This window comes from Ursus americanus, chromosome 16 (assembly GCF_024610735.1).
Source record: "Ursus americanus isolate L20-20 chromosome 16, mUrsAme1.1.p, whole genome shotgun sequence".
Lineage (NCBI taxonomy): Eukaryota > Metazoa > Chordata > Mammalia > Carnivora > Ursidae > Ursus > Ursus americanus.
Window position 1 is genome coordinate 62,115,574 of NC_142142.1, and position 21,294 is coordinate 62,136,867.

Sequence of the window (21,294 nt, forward strand, 5' to 3'; positions counted from 1 at the left end):
GCTTTGTCTCTGAGACTTCAAATGGCATTTTCTCCTTTAAGTTAGGTCTTAGAAGTTTTAATTAGCAGTGGAATCATTTGAGGTCATAACGGAAATGATTTTGGTGGCATGGCCTTCATCTCCATGGTGTTTATAATTTTCAGGTTTTCTAATATTTGTTTTAGTAAATATAACTAGATTTTGGCCAGGATGGAGGTAATCCATTTATATATCGCCATCCGAATACAGAGAAACTCAGCAGTTTTTAGGAGTGCGCCTTTCAGCACAGTCATCCAATCAAAATGAAATGGCTTGCTGAATTTTGAATGTGAGACAGAATTTCCTCCCTCAGCGATAGAAACCAAACAGAAAGCAAAGAGAGTGCTTACTCTGTACCAGAAAGTATGCTAAGTGCAAGGAAATGAAAATGTGAATAATGCAGGTCAACACTTCTTTTCATTTCAAACTTGTAATTTTTCTAAGGTAGCGAACTCATCTCAGCCACCCATTTTGTCCAGGGAGTGCAAATATCTTTAAGATTAGCTTAGCAATATCAAAAGTACCATCTTTAATAATATTCAGGCTACTGCTGAACGGAACCAAATGTTCTTTTTGAAATGCATTTAAGAAAAGTCTGAAAACCTGTACTTAGCACAAATCAAGGGTGTATGTTTGGCTTATACAAGGGCTCCTTGTAAATGAAAGGATGAGCCCTGTAGCCGAGAGGAAAGAGTGGGGAGGCAGCCTCAAGTTCACTATCTGCAGAGCCTTTTGATGGCCCGCTCGCTTTTGTGGGCAAGTTCCTCAAGCATCCTCAGAGCTTCAGAGAAGAGAAGTGGGGTGATCCACTGGTGTCTGGCATGTCATCTGTGCTCCCTGAAAGGCAGCTGTGGCTACAAAGTAATTAATCATAGAGTTTTCTTAAAACTAAGCAATGTTATTGTGTTTTATAAGAGCTGTTAACAAAATTTCAACCTGCACCTAGCTTTCCAGCAACACAATGAAGAAAGACCTCTGGCAGTATCTTTCTAGATGAAAATTAAATGTTCGTTTATCATTTGGTCTGTATGGAGCACAGTGAAAGCCACTAGCAGAGTTGTATTTTGCAATTTGTAATTTTCTGTGCAGCCCTTCACTAAGAGGTCCCTGTGTGGCTAACACAGAGTTAATTTAATCAGCTTCTTGACCATCCGTCTCTCCTCTCCAGATCATTGTGATTTCCTTAGGCCACAGTCCACAAGGAATAATAGCAGATGGTTCATCCTTCTTCTGTCTGCAAACCACACCTTGCCCCTTCGGCAGCTCTATGCTGTGGGCCTCACGACGCCCTCTCTGAGTCGATGACCTCTTCCCTGCCTGCTGAAGGAACTTTCTCCCTTACCCATTGCACTGATGTTTGCTCTCATCCTTGTTTATCTGTTGTAACAACTTCCCAGACCAAGTTTGGTCTAAAGGAATCAGAAACAAGTATAAAAAGTTCCTTGTCTAACATAAGAGGAAAAATGAACTATTAAAAAGTACTTTGACATTAGCATCAAGATTTCTTGGGTGATTAGTTGATGACTCCTAGAAGATCTAAATTAAAGCATTGTACTTTAATGTCAATCATGGTTTAAAACGTTGTGAAACTCTTAAATAAGCAAAAATCTGCAAGTAGGTCTTATCTGTGGGGGATATTTGCTATTAAAGATATATTTATTTTATTAATATTTTATTTCCAATAGTAGATGGCTCACGTCCAGAGCTTCTTAGAGCTCTGAGAATATATGTTATTAATTTCACAGGCAAATTCTCTACCTTTGAAAGATGCTCTTTGATTCTTGGTAGTTATTGATTCTTGAACTGTTGATATCCTTGTACTAAATGTTGTTGCCAATAAAACCTGGCCTCCGGCCACAGCCTTTCCCATATTCCTTGTAAAAGAACTGATTTGATGATGAGCATGTAATGATATATACTTGTAAGGCTTGGTTGGATCACACAGTTTGATGGAACCGAAGGGTTTTCAGTTTTTGCTTTATTCTATTCCCGTAGATGTCGAGTCATCGATGTATCATTATTTGCGTGTACATTGATTGGACTACATGTCAGAAGTTCATGTACCAAAGTATCAGAAGTCTCTGTTCTAAGGGATCTTCCCCATAGAGTGATTTCAGGGCAGAGGCCTGCAAGGTCAGCGTTATTTGATTTTTCCTCAGTGGGTCATGAACGGAGTGTCATGAACAAATGAAGATTCACTTAGGGGATAAGTGTGGACAGTGCTGTTATTGTTTTATGTATCTGGACAAATCCCTTTGTTTCTTTTGCATTTCAAAAGGAACACCTCTAAGCCTTAACTTAATCAAGAAACACAGAATTAGGAGAGAACTTTATTATTTTATTATCTGCCTCTGAGGAATGGGTAGAAAACATCAAACAGAAGCACAGTTTTCAAAATCAAGGAAAACACTCTGACAAATGTCCTTCCGAACTTTCCCCAAATAAGTCATCCTTGGTAAGTTAAACATTGTTTTGGTTGAAAGCTTTTTAAAATCTCTAAGTAAGTGCGTATGTTTTGTTTGAAGAGATGGAAGCGTACGTCCCTCTGAGCAATGAACAGTTTATGTCTCATGTACTCACCCACTGCATAATCACCTCGGATAAAAATGAGCAGCCATCCTCCGTGAGATCCAGGAACAGGTGGTACAACTAATCATCCTAAATGTTTGGAGTATTGGCCTGGCAACAGCTGTCTCCAAAGGCTCAAAAGACAGTTGTTCCTAGCTCCACTCTCAAGGCTCGGGAGAGGGACTCATTTGGACACCCGGGGCAGGCGTTCAGCAATGGAATGCGTGTAAGCTTGCCTTGGAAGGGGCATGAGTGGATTATTCACTTGTTAGCATGGGATGTACTACCCCCCCTCTGGAATGGCCCCAAGGTGACCAATGATAAGGAAGGGTTATCTGGCCCTATCCTGTCTGAAAATGAAATCCCCAATCAAGTCTGTCTTTAATAGTGAAGATATTATTGAGAATATTGGTTACCTGTAGTGTTACTATATGCCCAGCTAGATTTGCTTTCAGCCTGTGAAGCAACTGTCCTCACGCAGAGGCAAACAAATGCCTATTGGACCCTGAGCTGACAGCTAACTGAGTGTTTTCATGGCTGTTTTTAAGACATCAAAAGTTTGTGTTGCACTAGCCATGTTTTACGTCGAGCCAAATGTGATGAGTCTAGAACAATTCTTTATTGTCACTTCTTTGAACAGTTCTCTCCAGTAATTGGTGAGAATTATTTCTAAAAAAAGCGCTTTTATTTTCCACCAGGGAATACATGGGTGACACTATTCAATCTAATGCTATAACAAGGCTTAAGGGGTAGGTGCTCACATACACCCCAATCCATTCCTCTTTTCCATTTTTGTTTTAGAAATTGTATGTGTGGAGTATAAGAAATCGTGCAGAGGACCATAGGGAAAGGGAAGGAAAAATGAATGGGAAGAAATCAGAGAGGGAGATGAACCATGAGAGACTCTGGACTCCAGGAAAAAACTCAGGGTTACAGAGGAGAGGGGCTTGGGGAGATGGGATAACTGGGTGATGGGCATTAAGGAGGGCATGTGTGGTGATGAGCACTGGGTGTTATATGCAACTAATGCATCATTCAACACTACATCAAAAACTAATGATGGACTATACGTTGGCTAATTGAACATAATAAAAAAATTATCAATTTCTTATTAAAACTTAATATGTATTATAAAAAATTGAGGACATATAAATAGACAAAGGAAAGAAAATAAAAGCATGCATCATTCAGTGTTGACAATGTCAGTGTTGTTGTGATATATTTTCAGTCTTGTTTCAATCAGATACCCATATGTTTTTCTAGCAGAATTAGGTGATACAAAACATACTCTTATAACTTTGTCATGGATAAGAGTTTGTTTTATTTTAAGGATGTTAACTGTTTATTATATCTGTTACAAGTATATTTGTACATTTATCTTTATGCTTTCAATTTTTTTTTTTTTTTTGGATTTATGCACATTTCGTATGTGTGAGGGGTATTGATTCCTGACTGTAGCATGAGTGCTTAGGGTACTGTTTCTCCCACACTTGGATTATACAAATATCTGTGTATGTTTTCATATACTTTAAGGTGTTCTTTTTCCATACCTCCCCAACTTCCTAGTGAATAACTCTTCTCTCTCACACATCAAACTTCCAGAACTAAGCTGTTTAAAAAGCACAGATCTCAGAATCACATCTATGTTTCCAAAATTACTCCACCTAGAGTATAAGGGAGTCGGTTTCATTTCAAAATGCCAAATAATGAGTTTCACTGCCAAAATATGATTATGAAGTATTATAACATGAGGACATAAACTGAGAATAAATTATTTTTAATGATGTAAATGAATTCTTATTAGATTAAGGCAGTGCCGATGTGATGCCTGTAATTATATGATGATGTGTGCCATTTTTCGGTGGGTTGGAAACCACATGACTGAGAGAGAACAATAGCTTCTTGGACTCTGGCCCTGACTCCAGTCATAATTGGTTCAGAGATGCGGGGCAGCCCCTCTGACTCTCTGCCACCACAGGATGCTCTTCTCTCAAGGGACGGCATGGACCCCTAGATATAATCTTAGTAAGTCACCCACAGCACCAAAGTGCAGCCCCTGCAGGGACTGAGGGAACGAAGTAGCCAGAATAGCAGCTTCTTTCTTTGAGGTTGAAACAGGCTGCAGTGTAGAAGGAGGAGGTAAGGAAATGAAGCACTGAATTGGTACCTACTTCTTGGAGGTCACACATAGTTCTCCCTCCTTGGAAGAATGGGACATGGCTTTTAAAGCATTCGTTGGAGTTTGTTATAACAAAAAACAGAAATGCGTTTTTATAAGCTGGACTGTTTCAGTACATTTTAAATGATTATTCACTGTTCTATTTTAGCATTTAAGTCATGCTAAGGCACTGCTCTGCGAAGAGCACCTACAATAGCGGGGTCTGTCTTTCATCAGCCTGGAGCTTGAAAAAGCAAGCTGTCTACCCAGGATGATTCTAAAACTATGTAGCAAACCGTTTGATGCAGACACTGCTCAGAAAGGGCTCTTGCTCTCAACTACCACTTGGCCACCACGGGGTCGGGGGGGAGTGAATGAGCATCATCCCTGATAATGTTCACTGAACCAGTGAAATTGGAGTGTGTATCCAAAACTCTGGTAAGAATTTGGGATAGAACACAGAAGAAATAAACAAGCTCCCTGCCATTCTAGTGCATGCATTCTCGTTGGAGAAAGAGATCACGAACAATAAAACAAATAGGAAATCATTTCAGATGATCATAAATGCTTTAAAGAAAATGAAGCAAATTAAGTGGCTAGGGTGGCCCAGAGTGGGGGTATTTTAGATAAAGTGTTCAAGGAGGGGTTTCCTACTGATGTGATGTTTGAGCATAGAACTAAATGATGAGGAGCCAGTCGCTGGAGCACTAGCAGAAAGTGCATCACAGGCGTAGGGAACAGCAGCAGAATTAGACGGAAGGGGAGACGCTTGGAGTGTTATTGGAAAGACTGTAAGAAGGCCAGTATAGTGGGAGTGCAGTTTGTGAGAAAGGCAGAACATCAAATCAGAGAGGAAACAGGGAGGGGTCAGATCATGTAAGACCAGATCCTAAGTGCAATGGAAAGCTATCAGAAGGATTTAAGCCGAAGACAGAAGTGATTTGATTTACACTTTAAAAAGATACCAATAGAATAAAGTAGCCCAGAAATAGAGCCATGCATATACAGTTAACTAATATTTGACAAGGGAGCCAAGAATGCTTGAGGGGGAAAGATACTCTGTTTAATAAATGGGAAGACTAGATATTCAAACCTCAATGTAGAGTCGACTTCAATGTAAGGCCTGAAACTATAAAACTCCCACAAGAAAACATAGGGGAAAAGCTCCTATACATTGGTTTTGGCAATGATTCTTTTTGGATATGGCATCAAAAGCAAAGGCAATAAATAAGCAGTGGGACCACATCAAAGTATAAAAGCTTCTACACAGCAAAAGAAACATCAGAATGAAAAGGCAACCTAGGGAATGGGAGAAAATATTTGCAAACCACATATCTGAAAAGAGATTAACATCTAAAATATATAAGGTACTCATACAACTCAATAGCAAAAACCCAAATAATCTGATTTAAAAATTGGCAGAGGACCTGAATAGATTTTTTTTTCAAAGAAGACATATCAGTGCTCAACAGGTACATGAAAAGGTGCGCAACGTTACTAATCAGCAGGGAAACACAAGTCATAAGCACAATGAGATATCACCTTACACCTCTTACAATGACTAGTATCAAAAAGAGAAGAGATAAGTGTTGGCAAGAGACTGGAGAAGAGGGAACAGTAATGCACCATTGATGGGAATGTAGATGAGTACAGCCACTGTAGAAAACAGCATGGAGGTTACTCAAGAAATTAAAAAACTATCCTACCATCCAGCAATCCCACTTCTGGTTATATAACTGAAAGAAACTAAGTCACTGCATTGAGGAGACATCCGCACCCCCACATTCACTAGACCACAGCGTTATTCAGCATAGCCAAGACATGGAAACAACCTAAGTGTTCGTTGACAGATGAACTGATAAAGGAAATGTGAGAGATGTATGTTCAGCCTTAAGAAAGAAGGAAATCCTGCATTTGTGGCAACATGGATGGACCTTGAGGACATACACATTATACTAAGTAAAATAAGTCAGATAGAATAAGACAAAGCCTGTATCTGACCTATACGTGTGCTCTAAAAAAGAAGGGGAAAAAATGTCTAACTCACAGAAACACAGTAGTATGGTAGGTGCCAGGGGCAGGAAGGTAGGAAAATGGGGAGTTGTTGGCCAAAGGGTACAAATTTCCAGTTATAAGATCAATAAGTTCTGGAGATCTAAGGTACAGCACAGTGACTATAATTAACAATGTTGTATTATATACTTGTAAGTTGCCAAGAAGGAGTAGTTCTCAAATATTCTCACCACACACACACACACACACACACACACACACACAATTGTACTTATGTGAAGCGATCGGTGTGTTACCCAGCCGTATTTGGTCACCGCTTAGCAATTTACACATGTATCAGATTACCATGTTGTACACATTAAATTTACACAATATTATATGTCAGTTGTTCTTTGTAAAGCCAGAAAAGACGCATCGCGGCTGCCATGTGGAGTGTGGACTCTGGAGACAGTAGCGCATTTAGAAGCAGCTGCTGGGATGCCCGCCGGAATCTCGAACTGGAGACATGGCGGTGGAGGAGATGAGAAGTGCATGTTAAGGATAGATTTAGAAAGCACGTGGCCATGTGCCTTCCGATGCCAAGTTTGTCCTTTTGGGTCTAAATTCTACACTTCGTTCTTAGAAGGGGTATTTTTGCCTTTTTTTAAAGCTCATTTTAAATGTGTCATTTAGGGGCGCCTGGGTGGCTCAGTCGGTGAAGCATCTGCCTTCGGCTTAGGTCATGATCCCGGGGAGCTGGGATCGAGTCCCAAATCCAGCTTCCTGCCCAGCGGGGACTCTACTTCTCGCTCTCCCTCTGTTGCTGCTTGTGCTCTCTCTGTCTGTCAAATAAATAAATAAAATCTTTTTAAAAATGTATTTATTTTTAAATAAATTTATTATTTATTAAATAAATTTTTAAATTAATTTTTTATTAAAAATTATAAATAATGGCAAATTTTGAAATAACCTACAAGAAGGTTGGTTTCTTTTAAAAGTCTAATACTCATGTTGCTAAGAGAAGATAAATTTACTTTTTATCTGGAACTTAATGAAATCCTCTGTCGGTATCTATTAAAGTTCTAACTGGAATCCTGTAGCCCAGGCAGTGAAGAAACGGAAAGTTTTTTGTGTAACGTTGTCCAGGTGCATGTGTGTGAAGGCCCTTGATGCTTAAAAATCTTTAACAAGACATTTTACCATATATCTCTGCAAGAAAATGAAGTAAGTTGAAGTCACAGAATTTACTAAGTGTAGATGTAAAATCTAAATAGCCAAGAATACTTCACAGGATATCCTCATAGAACGTTCCACCAATACTCTGCTTTATGTCTTTCCTGCTTTTAACTTCTTTCTGGACCCTGTTTCATTCAAGCCAGAGGCAATCATATGAGAGACCAGCACACAGCACATGCTTAGAAATGTGCTTAGCGGCCCTGCTTTGCCTGAACTTGGCTTCATGATATGGAGCACAGCATTTATCTCCTGAGAACTGACTTTCTAATCATTAAAATGAAGAGATTGCATGAGATAATACTAAAATTCTTTCCAGCTCCAAGATTTTAAGATTGTCCCTCTTCTGATTTTCACACATGATCAGCCTAATCCATTACTTGCTTCATTGCCATTATTGTGCTGGAGATTTTCAGATCTGTATCCCAAGTTCAGGTCTCTCTCGTGTGGTCCATTCTCCTATAGCAAATGGCGTCCTGGACATCACTAGCCGGATATTGCATGGGCCCCTCAAACACGCTGTACCCAACATGACTCATTAATTTTCCCCAATAGCTTCTTTTCCTGTGTATTTTCCTCACGTTTGTATAGACATCTGTCTCTCTTTGAGTCGTCAACCCCACCTCTCTTGCAAGTAACCATCTACTTACCCATCCACTTACCTGAGTCTTCAAGATTCAGCTCAAGAGTCACGTTCTTGTGTGAAATTTAGACCTGATACTTAGCTTCATTCAGTGAGTATACTTGGGTAAATAAGCTGCCACATTTGAGTATCTGGATTTTTCTCAGCATCGTCTTAAAATACACTCTACTCCCTTCTCTGGCTGGAAGACATTAACCAAGTTGATTGATTTTAACAAGGTCAAGAAACCATCCGTGGGATGTAAAAATGGTAGAATCAGCTTTTCTTCCCATTCTGTTTTTTAAAGATACTGGTGTTAGAGAAATTAACAAGAAAGTCACATACAAATTGGAGACACAGTTGCCTTTTAAGAGACGTTCCTTTCTCTGAGATCCATTGCTATCACAAATCCTTCAAGGCTTCTCTGAGATAACTTTCTCAGGTCTGCCCTTTGCCTTCTTTCTTTGCGTGAGTAGTACGTTGTCACTCCACGGCCGTTTTCTTCCCCCTGCCATTCTTCCTGCGTTTCCTGATAGAGTCAGGAATAGCCCTTTGCTGGTTAATTTATCTTTGAAAAGATCACTGATATTATAGACCAGCTCAGTAAGCAGGACTGAGCATGACGCAGAACCTAGTTCAAACCAAATAAACATCAATAGAGATAATGGCTATTATTACTCTTTATTAAGTGCCTTATTAAGTGCTAGTTATAATTACATAATTAGTGCCTTCAATTCTCAAAACTACCCTCTAATTTAAGCATCCCTTATCAGCCTTTTACAGATGAGGAAGAGAAGCATTGCAGAGGCTAGGTAGAGTGCCTGGGGCCACACAGCTGGCCCATGGCCAACTTAAAATTTGAGCTCCTGTCTGCACATTTTCCATTTCGCCAGTACTTCTAAGTAAATGTGAACATATCCATTATGTCCATAACTGTCCATGTCTTGAATGAGAAGGGTTCTTGAGGAGAGGTGCTAAATACGAATGGTGAACTGTCCAGAAAGAATGCAGCCCTTATTTCTGTAGTCACTTAGTTGAAAGAAGATTCTGATGGCTTGAGATATTGAAACTGTGCACGTAATGAATTGCACAGAGGTTTGATTGACTCACATGGATGTTTCTTGCCTTCTAGGAAGATTTCCAACCCGCAGCAGCCTCAGAGACCAACTGGGAGTCAGTCACAAGCTCTATCTCAGTAAGTAATTTGTTTTTCTGTTGCCAGCAAAAAAAGCTGATGGAGAAGCTAAGGTCAACCCCAGAACAGCATCAGCTGCAGGAAGGACCTAGGGCTTCACCAGAAGCCATGTTGCAATCACGATATGTCCTTCCATTTCATTTATGGTTTCAGCGGGTTGTGTCACACGCCCTCTTCCCCCTCTCTTCGGAAGGTTCTCAGGAAATGCCAGTACCCATTGTAGGAACACAGGCTAGACAATGACTTCAGTATTTATCAGTTTCAAAGTAGATGACTGTCCAGACATATCAGACATATCAACAGGTCCATGGCCCAAGCTCAAGGGGGGAATTTTGAAATAGTCTTTCGAATATTCCAGGGGAAGCTGTTAACCTTTGCATTTTCAAGGATCTTTTCAGATGTGAAAAATCCCGGTGTTTACATTAAGATAACTTAAGTGCAAACCAGGCATGTGTTCTATTTGACTTAGAAATAAAACATAACTCACCCTGAAACTGTAAAATGGTTCATGCCCACCTTTTTTCCTTAGTCATTTCTCAGTATTCTACTTCTCTTTGTTCAGAAAGAACAGACCTTGTTTTCACTAGTCGCTATGAGTAGCGCGTGTGTAGCAGTAAAATATGAGGTAATAAATGCAGATATCCATTGGAAGGTCAAGAACGTGGAGAAAGTCGGCCTGTGGGTCTCACTGGGTCCATGTGGCTGAGTCAGAGTTGACTTTTTTTTTTTCACGGATATTCCCTCCTTTGCTCTCTGGGGGATTTTTAAAGACATTCCTTCAGATGGCAGGGTTTCCTTAGCTACGGGTCCTGTGACCGTTTCATTCGCCTGCTCTGTGCGCTGGACTAGAGCCACATGACCTAATCAAGAGGTCAGTGAGGTTGCTAATGGTGATATTAAGAGTGTTTTATTTGTTCCTGACAGCCCCAAATGCACACTCTGAACCTCGCTAAGTGCAGGCAGTCACTGTGAGGCAGGTGAAGCCTTCACTCTGGGAGGCCAGCCAGAGGCTTGGCCGCTTAGCAGCCTGAGGCCGACGATTCACGGTAGATGGGACGGCTTCTGCCACGAGGCCCTGGTGTGCTATTCTGTCAAACCGTCTGGCTTCCCAAGCGTCTTCTAGGGGATAGCTCAGAGGGGCTGAGTCATTCCTGCCCCTGGTGTAGAAGTTACAGGCTTAAGGGATGCTTAGCGAATTCGGGATAATGCTGGTCGTCTTAAAGAGAAGGGTGGTCCCGTCCGTTTGAGTATCTGCAGGAGCTCAGCCCTGGTCCGTACCCACTGGACACTTTTCTGGTTGGACCTCCAAGGCCAGGTTCTGCTTTGTCCTCTGGAAATAACAGGGAAACAGTCTCTTTCCTTAGCATTCTGGTTTTCAAGAACTCCCTGGAATAGCACTAAGGACCCTTGGACCCACCATTAATTCTGTATAAACCATATTTTGTTTTTGTGGAAAGTAGCTTCTAGTTTTCTGAGTGTTTTTTTTTTCTTTTACAAATTGATATTTTAAAGCCATTCAGTTAGCTTTAGAATGGATTTTTATAAATATCTCGCAAGAGCTGAATGAGATCAGATCTACAGCGGCATGGAAAGGGGCTCACCCCGTTAGGTCTTTCTCACAAAAATAGTTTTTAAATAATTACCCTAGAAATAAACATGTTCTGGTGGGTTTTTTAGGTCATCTAATCACCCATGAGCATTTTCTTAACTATCTCACTGAAGGACAGTTTTACATTTTCCCTGGGGTCGGTTTGGATTTGCTCTGCAGATGAACGTTAGAAGGGATGAGATGTCCGCCTCCTCTCAGGGATGGAGAGCCCCTCCACAGCTTTCTCCTGAAGAGATGCGTAGGTAGACTCGAAGCGCTAGGTCCTGTGAGGAGCCACCCCAGGAACTTTCTGCCAAGGGTTCCCCAGAGCCGCTGTGAGAGGCCTGCACTTGCATGAAAATGGCTTCATTGATGTTCCTGCTTTTGTTTCCAAACACGGGGAAGCCTCTTAATTTCAAAGCTTTTATAGAGATGCCACGCACCTGACTTTGGCCAGCTCCTTTTGAATTTTTGGATTTCAGACCCACATTCTTGGGATACAATTGTAAATCATCCGGTGACTGTGAGCCAGGTAGACTGTAGATTAACTGGATAATACAAAGTTAAATGGGAATTTGAAATTTTGAGACAGAATCTTAATATCCCACTCTAGCACGTGATGCCAGGGGGGATGCGAAAGACAGAAATGTTGTGCCTCAGTCGGGGTTCAGTTTATGTCACACACACACACACACACACACACACACACACACACACACACACAGACGCACGCATGCACCCCTGGATTACGGAGCTGGCGTGCTGTCTTCACCAGTCCAGCTCCATCTCCTGGCCTGTTCCCCGCTCCCTTTCCCCTACCAGGCATATTTGAAAACTGCCTTTAAGATACACCAGGGTGGGTTCATGCTTTTACAAAATGCCTTTGTTTTGCTAAAGAGGGACCGCCATTCCTCTGAAAGCTGGCGGGCATCCATTTTCTGGCTTCCGGACCTTTGGACCTTGATTGGTTAAAAAGAGAAACCCTAAGCTGGACTTGAGACTATGAAATGTGGGCTTTGCTGTCCGAAACCTGTGGCACATGGTAGCTCTTGTTAGGATGCTGCGCGAAGTTTCAGGAACTCGAGTGCTGGTTAATTCCCACTTTCCCGGAGTCGTTGGAGATATTTGCCCTTGAGGGGTCTTGTTTGTTTGGCAGTTTCTTGAAAGACTTGTTGCAACCATTTGAGACTCTGTGCTCTCTATTTCCTTGTTAATGGGTCATGAATTTTTACAGAGATGTTTGAATCATGGCTCATTTACCTCTAGATTATCCAAGGGTTAGTGAAGTAAGTGCTTGGGAACTGATGTGGGGACATAATAAGAGTCCACATAATCCCTCCCAGACTTTCAGGGATGTTGCATTTCCCATTTAAAGAGTATTTCTGAGAATATTTTAATGACAGCTGGGATTGCGAGCAAGCAACAGAATTTTAAAAATACATATGTATGCTTCCCATGGGGATCTCCCAGTCTTGGTCGAGAGAGCAAGTTTCATGACTAATTATCCTCGATGACAGTAAATAAGCTGGTGAAAGTGCCAGATTTTATCAAATTCTCTCCAGAGGAGATTCGAACCCTGCTCACCCAACAACTGCAATGAGGTGACCTATGAAGAGGAAAGGGGGAGGCTGAACATAGGAGGAGAGAACGGATTATGAAAGTAGTTCAGAATTTAAATTCTAATCATTATTTGTTGATGCAGGTGTGGATGACTTGGGAGCTCGAACCAAGACATGGGATGATGTGATTTTGATATTGTCATTTAGTTAGTATCTTCTTTAATGATTGTATTTCGGAAGAACTGGAAGTTTTATGATCTGCCTGGTTTTGATTTGCAAAAATGTGGATGACTATCATTTACCAGTTAATTGCTCTTATGTGGGAATATGGCAGGACGATGGCAGAGGACTTGAACGTGCTATTTATGCATAGAATGTGTTACAATCAGAAGCCTGTTCATGTTCCTTCCATACAGTTGTATGACTACTGTATTTCGTAGCAATGGACTTTTTCTGAGTACACTGAGCTGTATGTCACTCTTAGGGGGTATCCTATCACTCTCCATCAGTAACGGACCCCACCCTCACTGCGGATGCTCTGGACAAAACAGTCGCAGAATTTGATACCGTGGAAGATCTGCTCAAGCACTTCAATCCAGAATCATGGCAAGAAGATCTTGAGAATCTATATTTGGAGACTCCCCATTATCGAGGCAGGTCCTACCATGACAGGAAGTCAAAAGGTAAGAAACAGAGCCTTGGATGTTCTTTGTGAGCAGATAAGACCACTGATAGTAATTCTCAGTGAGGACTAAAAATACAATATATTTAATTCACTGAAATCCGAGGATTACTGCCAGTCTTATCACATAGCTCTCCCATAGACCTTCAGATGAAGTTCTGTGTTTATCGCAAACCATGTTGTTTCTATGGGACTAAGAAAGGTCTTGTGCAGTCCAAGATGTGTCATAGTTAGGAGCTAGAAGAAACCTTGTAAAGTCATCTGGACCAGCTGCTGGCATCCTGGCAAGTAAGTATTATTAACCTCACTGTCAGGGGAAAGAAATCCTTGGGTATAAGCTGTGTGGCCAGTGGGCAGTAGAGAGGAGGTGAGTGTCATGGTCTCTCGCCTCCAGGGGCAGTGCCCCTGTGATGGTCTGCTGTGTCTCTCCGATAGATGTGAATGTTGATTTAGCTCAGGACTCAGTGATGGCAGGATGGGCTCCTTGGAAAGCAGTGCTCAGAACTCCTTAGATTTCAGCTCTTCCCATCCAGTGTTTATTCTTGAATGGTTTTATGAGGGTCGACTGTGCGCTTGGTGCCCTGGAGGCTTCATAGGACGTGCATGCCCCAGAGAAGAAACGAAGAAGGCCTGGGATGATTTGGAGGTGTGTGCGTGGGCATGCATTCAACTGGAAGTTTCAGGAAAATATGATGAGGGGAGGAGAGAGGAACATTCACGAGAAAACATCTTGAGTTAAAACAATAATACTGAAAGTCGCAAAAAATGAACATCTTACTCGTACATCTGAGCAATATGATCTGAGATGAGTATGTTTCTCTGCATGTTTAATTCAAATTAATAGTGAAATATCTTGTAATTACCTTTTATTGAATGTAACTATATTTTCTAGCCTGTTATGTTCTTGCTTTATTTGCTAAAATTGGTCATTAAAATTTTCTCTAAGAGTCTCATAAGGCTCATTTGCATCATAGAAGTGAAGATATTTAGCTAAACTATAGCTTGTTTCCTACATTTTATAATGTCAGGGGTACTTTGAAGAACCGTGAACTTGGCCCACTCCAGTAGGAAATGCTTGTGTCAGTAAGCACAACTTATTAGAGCATTTGGTCTGGAATGACTGATTAACTCCTGCCTGGGTCTGCCGCTTATGGCTCAGGTCTGGAACCTTATCTGCTTAAAACATTCAGCTAAGGGATGGACAGGAAAGCCCCTGGTGTCCCTGATGTTGTAGAGGTGTGCCATAGGCAGATCATTACAGCTCTCAAACTGAGTTTCCCCGAGGCTCAGGTTGGATTCAACTCAGACGAGAAATTGCTTTTCTGTAGAGTTGCTGTCTTTGGGTCTCTACTTATGTCAACTTGAAGGAAAGTAAAAGATTCACAGTGTTTTGAAAACCCCAGAAAAAACAAGAAAAATGGGATTAGACAAAGAAATGATAAAATCTCACTCTGTCTTCAAGTATCTTCACTACTATAGCTATTTGAGGACAGTTCTCCTTGGCATCTATCTTTTGGATTTTTAAACTTTAAAAATCACCTAAATCCATTACTTTCTTTCCCCCCAGAAATTATGTTGAGTTGGAGACAGAGTGTCTGGGTTCGAATCCTAACTCTGCCACTTACAATTGTTGTGACCTTTCAGCAAGTCGCTGATCTTCCTCTGCCTCAGTTTCCTCTAGCAACGTGAGTGGTTACACCTACCTCTGATCATGGTTAGTGGGGCCTTCGAGAGCACTTGGCTCATAGTACTCGTTCAAGAAACATTAGCTAGCTCTGGCTGCTGAGAATTCTGAAATACGTTTGCCTCACTGCGCTGGTGAAGGCTTCTTTGTCCCTCGTCCTCTCCCTCTGAAGCCCGCCACCCCAGACAAAGCCTGGAGCACGTGGGGCACCACAGCGTTCTTACGTCCTGCCACTGCACTGAACTGGGTCTTGGTGTTTTCTCTCTAAGGTAGTGTGGGATCCTAGGAGCTAAGGGTCTGGTCTCAGCTCCAGCTAAATGGTAAGTCTGCTGGGGAGCTTAAGGAGCTGCAGACGCCAAGTCCCAGACACGCTGACTCAGAACCTCTGAGGGTGGGGCTGAACGCTTGCGGTGATTCTATGGCCCATAGGAGATTGAGGTCGATCCTGAGAGGCACCAGCGTTGAGAGCCACTGTGTTAGACATTGTTCTTCTGTATCTTGCGCTCTTGGCACAGCCCCTGACACATTCGAGGTGCTCCATTAATGTTTGTGGAATTAAAGATATTAATAATCCAGCATGATCATATTTCCAAAGTTTACAGAAACCCACCCCCTAAGACGAGGAATGTAGCTTTATTAAGAATTCCTTTGGTTACTGATAGAACCTTGCAAGAACATTCAAGGTGACATTCTGCTTATTCCTGACAGAATAAACATTTCTTTCCCTTGTTGGCTTGGGTTCCGCTTCTTAATCTCTTGTTTAAAATGGCTGTAAGGCAGATCTGTGCTGCTTTATTTAACACTGGCAAGTCACCACTGTCTCTGCACTTATGTAAATGTGCTGATTTAATTGTTTATCATTCCATGGCTGCCGAGCCACCTGCATGCACGTCTCACACACGAAGAGAAGTCCGGTTTAATATCTCAGCTGTCGTTGTCGGCTTTTAGAACTTAAAAAGTACAAACTCATGGTTTATATTCTGGTGTATAGAAAGGGAGCAGTGAATGGGGAGTAGAGACAAGAACATAGTTACAGCTAATGGAGGTCCATTGGGTGTCCAATGAAGACTGAACTTTATAGGTTCCCTGAAAACGTTTCCTCTTGTAAGTCTGATAATTCTTTAATGGTGCTGTGCAAAAACAAACATCAGTTATGGATAGCTATTGAATATCCATTCTTCTGATTTGCCCAGATGGATTAAAGTGTCATTTCTCATGATACCAAAGAGCAGTATTCTCAGATGACCCTTCAATGTGAACGTACAAACACGGAGTTTTATAAACTCTAAAATAAAACACAAACATACTAGGTGAAGAATGTTTGTAATGAGGTCGAAATAGTACATATTTCAAATAAAATTGTATGGTTTGCTTCTAGTGTGTGTTTGAAAGAAGATTTGGTGACATTGAGAGTCAGGATCTCTCTAAGAAGAGACTTGTACACAGGAAGCAAGAGGACAATAAGGTTTGGGGAGAAGAGGGAGAGAAAAGGGACAGTAGTAACATTGCCAAATATTGGAGCCAGAACCTTGGCACATTACAGCAGCATTGTCCACAACAACTAAATTGTGGAAGGAGCCAAGATGCCCTTCAACAGATGACTGGATTAAGAAGATGTGGTCCATATATACAATGGAATATTACTCAGCCATGAAAAAGAATGATTTCTCAACATTTGCTGCAAAATGGACAGGGCTGGAGGAGATAATGCTAAGCGAAATAAGTCAAGCAGAGAAAGAGAATTATCATATGGTTTCACTCATTTATGGAACATAAGAAGTAGGAAGATTGGTAGGAGAAGAAAGGGATAAAGAAAGGGGGGTAATCAGAAGGGGGAATGAACCATAAGAGACTATGGACTCTGAGAAACAGACTGAGGGCTTCAGAGGAGAGGGGGGTGGGGGAATGGGATAGGCTGGTGATGGGTAGTAAGGAGGGCACGTATTGCATGGTGCACTGGGTGTTATACGCAACTAATGAATCATCGAACTTTACATCAAAAACCAGGGATGTACTGTATGGTGAATAACATAATATAATAAAAATATTATTATGAAAAAAAATAAAATCTTAAAAAAAATTAAAAAAAAACTCACAAGTAATAGATAAGCTCAGACTTGTCTGTAAAATCTTCTGGACTGAAGATAATATAACAATGTTCAGTTTCTTAGGGGGATGGAGAAAAGGGTACCATGGATAATCGAAATCTGCACATAACCCCAGTTCCAAAACTCAATTTTTACCAATAATTTCAACCTCATGCTTTCACCTGAAGCTGCCTAAAAGCGAAAAAAAAGTTGTTTGAAGTTCAAGTTGCATTTACTTTTTCTGTTGAGTATGCTAATGATATAACACCCTTCACATAATTAGGTAGAAAGTTACAGGGATCTTTTACCAACTATATAATCATCTCATGACCATTGTAGCCTAACTGAAACAGTACTGTGATTTCCTTAAAACACAGTCGTTTGAATTTAGGGGCAGCACATCTTTATTCAAGGTCATAGCATGACATTGGACATCTTTAAATTAAGAAACGATCAGCCTTAAACTCTACTAGAGTGGGCTCTCATTCAGGAGCCATTTATGGACATTAACAATGTAAATAAGATATGGGTGTTTTTTCACTTATTCCAGAAGAACTTGGCTTTCCCAAGCAATAGTGTGTTTGTCATAGAAAAAATCCAACAAATTATAGTAAGGGAAAAGCCAGTTTTCACAGCATCAGTGTTGGCATTAAAATATAGATAGAATTGTTGAAACATTCCGGCCTGTTAGTTTTGAACTACAGTTTTACTTACCACAAGTAAATTCTTTTTTTTTTAATTTTTTATTGTATTATGTTAGTCACCATACAGTACATCCTTAGCTTTTGATGTAAAGTTCGATGATTCATTATTTGCGTATAACACCCAGTGCTCCATGCAATATGTGCCCTCCTTACTACCCATCACCGGCCTATCCCATTCCCCCACCCCCTCCCCTCTGAAGCCCTCAGTTTGTTTCCCAGAGTCCACAGTCTCTCATGCTTCATTCCCCCTTCTGTTTACCCCCCCTTCATTCTTCCCTTCCTTCTCCTACCGATCTCCCTGCTATTTCTAATGTTCCATAAATGAGTGAAACCATATGAAAATTGTCTTTCTCTGCTTGACTTATTTCACTTAGCATAATCTCCTCCAGTCCCGTCCATGTTGCTGCAAATGTTGGGTAATCGTTCTTTCTGATGGCTGAGTGATATTCCATTGTATATATGGACCACATCTTTATCCTTTCGTCTGTTGAAGGGCATCTGGGCTCCTTCCACGATTTAGCTATTGTGGACAATGCTGCTATGAACATTGGGGTGCATATGGCCCTTCTCTTCAGTATGTCTGTATCTTTGGGGTAAATACCCAGTAGTGCAATTGCTGGATCATAGGATAGCTCTATTTTTAACTTTTTAAGGGACCTCCACACTGTTTTCCAAACTGGCTGTACCAACTTGCATTCCCACCAACAGTGTAAGAGGGATCCCCTTTCTCCACATCCTCTCCAACATTTGTTGTTTCTTGCCTTGTCAAGTTTTGCCAGTCTAACTGGCGTAACGTGGTGTCTCAAGGTGATTTTGATTTGAATTTCCCTGATGGCTAATGATTTTGAACATTTTTTTCATGTGTCTGTTAGCCATTTGTATATCTTCATTGGAAAAGTGTCTGTTCATATCTTCTGCCCATTTTTTGATTTGATTATTTGTTTCTCATGTATTGAGTTTGAGAAGTTCTTTATAGATCTTGGATACCAGTCTTTTATCTGTAGTGTCATTTGCAAATATATTCTCCCATTCCATGGGCTGCCTTTTAGTTTTTTTGACTGTTTCCTTGGCTGTGCAGAAGCTTTTTATCTCGATGAAGTCCCACAAGTTCATTTTTTCTTTTGATTCTCTTGCCTTTGGAGATGTGTCATGAAAGAAGTTGCTGTGGCCGATGTCAAAGAGGTTACAGCCTATGTTCTCTTCTATGATTTTGATGGATTCCTGTCTCACATCGAGGTCTTTCGTCCTTTTGGAGTTTATCTTTGTGTATGGTGTGAGAGAGTGGTCAAGTTTCATTCTTTTGCAAAAAGCTGTCCAATTTTCCCAGCACCATTTATTGAAGAGACTGTCTTTTTTCCACCGGATGTTTTTTCCTGCTTTATCAAAGATTAGTTGCCCAAAGAGCCGAGGGTCCATTTCTGGGTTCTCTATTCTTTTCCATTGGTCTATGTGTCTGTTTTTGTGCCAGTACCATGCTGTCTTTGTGATCACTAGCTTTGTAGTACAGCTTGAAGTCAGGCAACGTGATGCCCCCAGCTTTGTTTTTCCTTTTCAACACTTTCTTGGTGATTCGGGGCCTTTTATGCTTCCACACAAATTTAAGGGCTGTTTGTTCCAGCTCTTTGAAAAATGTCATTGGTATTTTGATCGGGATGGCATTGAAAGTGTAGATTGCTCTGGGGAGCATAGACATTTTAACTATGTTTATTCTTCCAATCCATGAGCATGGAATGTTTTTCCATCTTTTTGTGTCTTCTTCAGTGTCATTCAAGAGTGATCTGTAGTTTCTGGAATATAGATCCTTTACCTCTCTGGTTAAGTTAATTCTGAGATATCGTATGATTTTTGGTGCTATTGTAAATGGAATGGATTCCCTAATTTCTCTTTCTTCAGTCTCATTGTTCGTGTATAGAAATGCAACTGATTTCTGAGCATTGATTTTTTTTTATCCTACCACATTACTGAATTGCTCTATAAGAGGCCAGTATTACCTTGATCCCCAAACCAGGCAAAGACCCCATCAAAGGAGAATTACAGACCAATATCCCTGATGAATATGGACGCCAAAATTCTCAACAAGATCCTAGCTAATAGGATCCCACAGTACATTAAAAGGATTATCCATCATGACCAAGTGCTATTCATCCCTGGGATGCAAGGGTGGTTCAACATTCGCAAATCTATCAGTGTTATAGATCACATCAAAAGAAAAGAGTCAAAAACAATATGATCCTCTCAATAGATCTAGAAAAAGCATTTGACAAAATACAGCATCCTTTCCTGATTAAAACCCTTCAGAGTGTAGGGATAGGGGGTACATTCCTCAATTTCATAAAAACCATCTATGAAAAGCCTACAGCGAATATTATTCTCAATGGGGAAAAGCTGGAAGCCTTTCCCTTAAGATCAGGAACACGACAAGGATGCCCACTCTCGCCACTATTATTCAACATAGTACTAGAAGTCCTTGCAACAGCAATCAGACAACAAAAAGGGATAAACGGTATCCATATTGTTAAAGAAGAAGTCAAACTGTCTCTCTTGACATGATACTCTGTATGGAAAACCCAAAAGACTCCACCCACAAGTAAATTCTTTTTCAAAAGCTTGTTTTTTTTTTAATGCATGTGCCAAAATTCACGTGCACTCCTCTTTAAAAAAAAAAAAATCAGTATTTCCACATTGAGTGGAGTAAATGTATTGACATTAAATTGATTCTAAGTGACAGGGTTTGAAATATGTGATTTTTTACAGACTCTAAATGGTTAGGCGTTCTATATCTGAGACAGTTATTAACCCACTTGAGAGGCTCCGATACCAATTCTGTGATTTCTTACGTGACACTATTTTGCTCTAAGATCTAAACCACTTGACTTTTTTTTTTTTTTTAAGATTTTATTTATTTATTTGACAGAGAGAGAGACAGCCAGCGAGAGAGGGAACACAAGCAGGGGAAGTGGGAGAGGGAGAAGCAGGCTCCCAGCGGAGCAGCGAGCCTGATGCGGGGCTCAATCCCAGGACCCTGGGATCACGCCCTGAGCCGAAGGCAGACACTTAACGACTGAGCCACCCAGGCGCCCTTAAACCACTTGACTTTTTAATTTGAATGAGATTTTTAGGTAAATAACTGGCGTAGAAGCTGAGGATTAAATGACAAAAATATGTTTAATATCAAAATGTTTGACTTTGTTCTGAATTCTCCTA

At 40.8% G+C, this 21,294-nt stretch overlaps 1 protein-coding gene across 2 annotated transcripts in view; it reads left to right on the plus strand.

Moving 5' to 3' along the window:
• The window catches only part of PDGFD (platelet derived growth factor D), a 224,669-nt gene that overhangs the window by 182,275 nt on the left and 21,100 nt on the right, over positions 1–21,294 (plus strand). For both annotated transcript variants that reach the window (XM_045797661.2, XM_045797659.2), the window contains exons 4-5: positions 9,724–9,786; positions 13,418–13,616. In XM_045797661.2, coding sequence (XP_045653617.2) covers positions 9,724–9,786; positions 13,418–13,616 — 262 coding nt within the window. The remainder of the gene's footprint in view (positions 1–9,723; positions 9,787–13,417; positions 13,617–21,294) is intronic.